The 6834-nt window shown below is 37.6% G+C and overlaps 2 protein-coding genes across 2 annotated transcripts; one reads left to right on the plus strand and one right to left on the minus strand.

Moving 5' to 3' along the window:
• The first annotated feature begins 141 nt into the window (after nt 1–141).
• LOC108688318 lies at nt 142–2842 on the plus strand. The gene is made up of 4 exons (XM_018194514.1): nt 142–876; nt 1108–1438; nt 2166–2371; nt 2578–2842. The coding sequence occupies exons 1-4, from the start codon at nt 347–349 to the stop codon at nt 2807–2809; spliced, it is 1299 nt and encodes a 432-aa protein (XP_018050003.1). The 5' UTR covers nt 142–346; the 3' UTR covers nt 2810–2842.
• Nucleotides 2277–6745, minus strand: LOC108688317 (SWI/SNF complex subunit SMARCC2). The gene is made up of 8 exons (XM_018194513.1): nt 6387–6745; nt 5971–6195; nt 5599–5888; nt 5143–5452; nt 4266–5023; nt 3842–4152; nt 3252–3726; nt 2277–2355 (listed from the first exon to the last, which is right to left on the minus strand). Exons 1-7 carry the CDS (start codon nt 6737–6739, stop codon nt 3259–3261), a joined length of 2715 nt encoding a protein of 904 aa, XP_018050002.1. The 5' UTR covers nt 6740–6745; the 3' UTR covers nt 2277–2355; nt 3252–3258.
• Nucleotides 6746–6834: the final 89 nt, after the last annotated feature.

Below are 6834 nucleotides of genomic sequence, written 5' to 3' on the forward strand. Positions count from 1 at the left end.
AAAGAAAAGCTTTCTATTATTATTATTCCATATACCGCGCGACGAACTCGCGCCACGTTTTGAAGAATCAAAGCGGGGAATTTAAACGATGAGACATATGATTGACATGTATCAATGTCCTTGTCTTTTAAAGTTGGGGGGCGTAAATCACTTAATGAATTAAGTCAGTAACGGTGGGAGACAGCAACCCTCCAACCGCTCCAGTCGCGCTCAAATACCCATTTCCTGAGTCAGTCGGCACAACTCTGGTCTATCGTGAAGTAGTAGGATGTTAAAGTCGATTCCATTCGAAAAAATCGAAAAGATATTGGAATCATTGTCGTAAAGATCGGCCAGATCCGTAAGGATGATGGATAACAGTAGCGATAGTAGCAATAGACTTATGCTTGATGATATCCGTGAATTAATTGCCGAAGATGAGCCTAACATAGAGATTGATAGTTTAGAAGAAGAACCAGGATCGGGACGAGGAGATAACTATACTTCGATGTTGTATCGGATTCGGGCAAAGGGGCGCAAACTGTTAAAAAATGAGGAATACATTAATTACGAATGTGCTATCATTTATAAGATATTGCCGGAATCCAAGAAACATCGTGAGGCATTTAAAAGCGAGTTATTGTTCAGGAATGAAGTCGTGTTTTATAAACATGTATGGCCCGCGCTGAATAGGCTGCAATCGAATGGTAGAAGAGTATTTAGCGGAGTACCCAAGATATACGCCGCTAGAGCCGATCTTATTGCCATGGAAGATTTGAGACAGAGAGGTTTTAAAATGGCAGACAGACGGAAAGGATTAAAAGTGGAGAATTTAGAGCACGTGTTGAAGGCTCTAGCAGGCTTTCACGCGCTTAGCTTGACATTAAAAGAATCCAGGTAAATATGTATCCAGGTAAAGAATCCGGTTAATTAAATATAGATATAATAAATGTTCTGAATAATTCGAAACAATTTATCTAGAAGGTTTTTCTAGAAGTAGACTTTTATATAAAATATTTAAGAATTGTTGAAAATTTGATAAAAAGAAATTTCCTTTTTTGTACATGTACTTTATTTCAGTATCCTCTTTTTTTTTATTTTAATGTAAAAAAATGTTACTTTTTAAAGACCGGAAGAATTCGCGAATTTAACGAATTCGGAACATGATCAAGCTATAAAAGAAACATTATTTCGACGAGATAACGAAGATTGGTACCGTCAGTATTATCGCGTCGCCGTGAATAACGCCATCACGATGGTGTCTGAAGCACTTCCTTCGCACATGGACTACAGAAGACAGGAAGTAATGACAAAGTTGCAAGCTTTCCTAAACGAAGACGTATTTTTTCGCACTATGAGCGAACTCGTCTCCACGCAAGGACCTCTCTCCGTATTTTGTCACGGTGATTGTTGGACCAATAATTTCCTTTTTCAGGATGAACCAAGCTCAGATACAGAGGTAAATATTTTATTTTGTAAGAAAAGTAAATTAGAAAAGCGCAATACACATTGCATGTCTGATAATATCTACAATAAAAGGTCGCAAAGATGATTACCGTCAAATGTGGTGATAATCATCTTTTTTTTTTTTTTCAGATCATTTACGCGAGATAACGAAACGAGAAACCACTCTCTTTTGTTGTTCCATACATTTTTATTATATAAATTTATAAGATTCTTATATGATTTAAATGTTTCTTCCATTTGCGATCTTATTAAAAAGATTCCGGTTTAGCGAAAGTGATCACACCTAGACTCATGTAGCCGGTCATAAAGATTCTTGCATTATGTATAATTACATCTAATTAAGATAAATAAATAGACAATTAAAGATAATCAAACGTCGACTTTTTTTAAAAAAAAATCGATATTTAATTATCTTTAATTATTTATTTGTAAAACAAAATTAATGCCCGAAAGTTAAAAAAATCCGAAAAATATGTATAATATATAACAATTGACATATTCGTACTTAATTCTTTTTCAACTATTTAAGCTTTTTATCCATTGGGCAAAACAAATTCAGACGACCATTTAAAACATACAAATAAATATATGATGCAAGAATATCCCGCATTACGATCTATAAATCACATTCGAGATTGACAATGTTAGCTGTCACGAATGTGAAATGCGTCTCACTGCGAAACCTCCTAGACTTGATTTTTAATACTGTGCTTCTGCAGGCCGTTTATCTAGTTGATTTTCAACTGACGCGGGTCGGTTCACTCGCTCTTGATCTTGCGAACTTGCTATACTGCTGCACGAGTGGTGTTGTTAGGCGGGCTTACATGACACAGCTTCTCCAGCATTATCATTCTCATCTGATGTCCTTTTTGCGCATCCTAAATCCAGAACAGCCGCCAAAAGATCCATCTATCATGTGGGAATTGTAAGTAAATCTCCGAGATTCAGTCATGTGTACAACAAAATATATATAACTATAATAAATTCATTGCTTACACTTTATAAGTAATTTATCATCGAAAAGCTTATATGCAAATCTAATCTCAATTTTTTTTTTTGTAAAACGGACATTTAAAAATATAGGATGGTTTGACTACCTTTTTAATATTGTTGTCTATTTAACGATTCTAGATTAAAAGAAGAAATGAGGAGATGTGGACGTTTCGGATTGGGATTAGCGTTGGACATTTTACCGATTAGTACATGTGCTAGTGATGAAGCACCGAATCTGTACGAAACAAGTAGCACGGAAACTAGTGAGGAAAAACATAATACTGCAGGAACACCACCACCCGGAGGCGCAGAATGTGCCCGACTTATGACTGATTTAGTATTGGATTTGATAGATAACGAAGCTTTGTAGATAAGATTTCACATTGATTGATAATGATGTATGTAATAATATGTATAATATGTATCAAGTGTAAGTCTTTTACAACTCTCGTAATGTATGTACATTGAAAAAAAAAGTGATTTCGTTCCGCGAGAAATCTTCCTTTTTTTACACAGTTGTGAAGATAATTTCTTCCCATATACGATTGAATACGTAATAGAAATCAAAAATATATATAAAGAAACTTCCGCAAACTATTTATTCCTTTCTAAAGGAAAATGTTTCGAAATCGCGCACAAATTATTTTGTATATGTAATCGTGGAAATTAAATTTGGAAATGAATAATAAAAAAAATAAAAACGAAAAAACGAGGAAGATTGAAGAAACAACATTAATAATGTATTACATAATTTGTAAAAGTTTATATGATTGATTTATTTAATTACTACATATTTAAAGATTTAAACTCACGAAAGAGTTATGTCTGCTGCGGCGGCGTGTGTGGTGGCGGCTGTTGTTGCGGTTGAGCCTGAGGACTTGGCGGTTGCTGCTGCTGCTGCTGCGCACCGGGCGGTTGCCATGGTGGATGTTGTTGATTTTGTTGCTGTTGCTGCTGCTGTTGCTGTTGTTCTTGAGCCAATCGTTGATGGGCCTGCTGTCGCGCCCTGAATTCGGCTGCCTTCAATTGCTCGAGATGGAATTGCTGTCGCTCGGTGATGAGTTGCTGCCGTTGATACTCAAGACCTTCGCGTTCACGCTCCATCGTAGTTTCCAATTCTTCGAAGTGACGCAACTTGATCTCTAGCTTTTTCATTTGCGTCTCGACTAGTAATGCGACCAATGACTTGATTTTACGTTCCTCCACAGCTGCTAAATGTTTGGCTTTAACAGCCGCAGCCGCTAGTGCTGCCGCCGCTGCAGATTGAAGCTGAGCATCCCTTACAACCTGTTACAACAAAAAAATTAAGTTTAAACTTAATTTGGTATTCTATCACTTATTTAAAAATTTTGATATTTTTTTTTATAACATGCAAATTAATTCATGTCACTGTGATCTCTACTTTATCCTTCTTTTCTTTTGCTTCAGCAGCTTCTGGATCAGTAGTGGATTTTGTATCCTCTTCGCCCTCTTTTGTTTCGTCCTCTTTCTTGGTGATTTCTATCTGAGATGGTTCAACATCCATAGCGTCTTTAGATTTATCTTGATCTTCTTTCTTTGCTTCAGGAGTAGGAGCTGTGGAATGAGGAGAGCTAGCCGCACCCGCCGGTACGGATGGGGTCGCGGTAGAAGCTGATGTATCATCAGGTGGTTCAGGTGGTCCTGTACCAGCGATGCCCGATTGTGCCAAACCAGCTGATGGATCATATTTACCTATATAAAAATGAAGAATTGATATTTATTATCTACTTAACAATTATTGTGTGCATTAAAATCTTAAAATTAAGTTATAAATTTCTAATTTATAATGTAGTAAGAAGAATTACCGTCGGAACTGGCACTAGCTTGAACGTTTCTTAAATGCTGGTCCAATAAGGCAGCTGGTACTTGATCTTTTATTGCGGCAAATTCTTCCATAGCTGCCTTTGCTGCGCTCGCGGCTACTCTAGGATCCACGACTGACGCAAGGAAGGCGACTGTACTCATAACAGGATTACCAGCTTTCGAGAATGGTACGGGTTGGTAAGCCAAAGGACCCAATCCTTCGGGCCCGCCTTCTTCCAGATATGGATCCTCTATAGGTAAACGTAAGAAGTGCAAGATACACTCGTCTTGCGTTCTCGAACCTACATGTTCGCATACTTTATTCCAGTCATCCTTGTGCAATTCTAATCCTTCCAATAGTAGAAGTGTTTCCTGTTCTGTCCAATCACGCGTGGCACCCGCCGCTTGCTTGTTCTTCAATACTGCCGGTTTCCTCGAATACTGGTCGATTTTCAGACCGAAGTTTGCCATTGCACCCGTCGAAGCCTTTTCTTCCGTACCCAGGGCACCCGTTATATTCGGTTTTTTCTCCAAGTCGAGCAACATCTTTGCAGCGGATGGTTGTGGTGTTTTCGGCGGATTCGGATTGACTGGTGCCAAACCGGATGGCGTGTCCGACAGAACGTGGAAATGTGATGTTGGTGGAGGTCCCATTGGTGTCGGTCTGGACTCTGCGTCTACCTGATAGTTAATAAGTCCCCATTGTTCTAAAAATGCGTGGACACGCATAATCGCGCATACATCTCCGGCTAAATTCCGCCTGTAAAAATGTTTTCATACATAAAGAGAAACCATCTTTTTTATTTTTATATTTAATAATAAAAATCATAATTTTACATATATTAATTAAATCTGAATTAAATATATTACATGTATTACCTGCACGCGGTCGATGTAATGTATTCAGTTGGATTTAATCGATAGGTATCGATCATAAAATTCCGATAAGCAAGGTAAATTTCTGGAGTCTTGGACTTATTTTTACCGTTGAAGAATTCTGATAGAGCCCGCTTCTCTATGGTATGAATCGAATTATAATCAAACCAGGCAGAGTAACTAGGAACAACGATATGATGCGTTTGTTCTGTCACATTATCTTCCGGTTCATCACCCTTGCCACCTTCACCTCTTTCTTTACTAGTGTCTCTTTCTTCTCTATCTTGACCACCTTGAGAGCTTCCTTTGTCTCCTGCGATATCAACAGCTTTTAATTCAAAATTTATTAAGTTAATATCTAACTTGAAAATTTTTTAAATTATTGATCTGATTAAAAATGTTTATCACGTTATATTACATTATTGATCCAAATTTCATTATCTAGATTTCTTTGTATACCTTCCATTTGTTCATCAAGGTCGGTCAAGTTGCCAGATTTAAGAGGTTGAAGTTCGCTGTCTTGCTTTTTACTACCGGTAGATGCCAACGTGGAGTTACCCGTTGTTACATTACCCTGACCTGTGATTGGTGGATTCGTGGGCGTAGCAACCACCTCGACAATACGGGGTTCAGCGGGCGGATCCTCCATTCCCTGAGTCAAATCTTCCTCTTCTTCACCGCCGCGCGATTTCTTCGGAATCGTTGCCGATGACGCAGAGGAAGCACTTTGAATACCTGACGGTGCTCTGCTACTAAAAACGATAACGTACAAATTCGAAGATAAGCAAAGTTCTGTGTATAATTTGAATTTGCTTTCAGAGATGTCCATACCTCTTACGTTTGCCGAGTTTTGGAGGTGGGCTGGGCGATCGTTTCCTCTTAGGTTTCTTTGCAGGCGGTGGATGAGATGGTTGTGCCATCAAATCTTCCACCGAAAGCCTGTATTTGTGTACTCTCTTCTGACCGTTATCATCTACCTCATAATCTTCTTCATTCATCCATTCATTATATTGATCCAAATCTAACGCCCATGTAGCCGATACTTTATACATTGATCTAGAAAAAGATTACATTTATTTAATATATTAATTTAACATTTACATATGAATTAAATACATAAATAGAAATATTTTGCCAGCAACCAACACTTTCAATACATTATACTGGTAAACAATATCAATTAATTTGAATTATTAATTTTCACTAATTATAATATTTATATTAAAAGATTATTAATGTCTAAGCACCTTGTATTTGTGTTTGTATAAGTTCCTTCAGGATAGTCCCATGGAAGATCCAGTGTTGACCAGGAATCATAGCTGTCTGGAAAGTAGTACCAATGAATTAGAACCGATCGTTCGCGTCTCATACAAGGTCGTGCGTATTCTTCTTCCATTGGATCTACTGGAGGGTAGATAATGTGTGTAGCATCTGTCTCATTCTCCACGATAGTACCCTGATGCTTTCTAACTACATCTTTTACTTTTGCAGCTGTATTTTTGTCAACATCTGGTCTCACGAAAATACTTGGTACAGTCATACATCTATTCTGTATTAAAGCACGTTCCGCCGCCATTAGCATGTCCACTGTACGATCCATACGGGATCCTGACTGTAATAATAATCAATGAAAAACTTTATGCAATCTTTATGGACAAGAGAATATCAATATTATATAAAAAAAATATTTCTCTG

This window comes from Atta colombica, unplaced genomic scaffold (genome assembly GCF_001594045.1).
Source record: "Atta colombica isolate Treedump-2 unplaced genomic scaffold, Acol1.0 scaffold228, whole genome shotgun sequence".
Taxonomy (NCBI): domain Eukaryota; kingdom Metazoa; phylum Arthropoda; class Insecta; order Hymenoptera; family Formicidae; genus Atta; species Atta colombica.

Excerpts from the sequence above, each read along its gene's own strand:
- LOC108688317 (XM_018194513.1), bottom strand. The coding sequence starts at position 6,739 with ATGGATCGTACAGTGGACATGCTAATGGCGGCGGAACGTGCTTTAATA. Across the intron at positions 6,196-6,386 it reads TATACAAACACAAATACAAG|ATCAATGTATAAAGTATCGG; the intron begins GTGCTTAGACAT and ends ATCTTTTTCTAG. Across the intron at positions 5,889-5,970 it reads AAACTCGGCAAACGTAAGAG|CAGAGCACCGTCAGGTATTC; the intron begins GTATGGACATCT and ends CGTTTTTAGTAG.
- LOC108688318 (XM_018194514.1), top strand. The coding sequence starts at position 347 with ATGATGGATAACAGTAGCGATAGTAGCAATAGACTTATGCTTGATGAT. Across the intron at positions 1,439-2,165 it reads AACCAAGCTCAGATACAGAG|GCCGTTTATCTAGTTGATTT; the intron begins GTAAATATTTTA and ends GTGCTTCTGCAG. Across the intron at positions 2,372-2,577 it reads CCATCTATCATGTGGGAATT|ATTAAAAGAAGAAATGAGGA; the intron begins GTAAGTAAATCT and ends TAACGATTCTAG.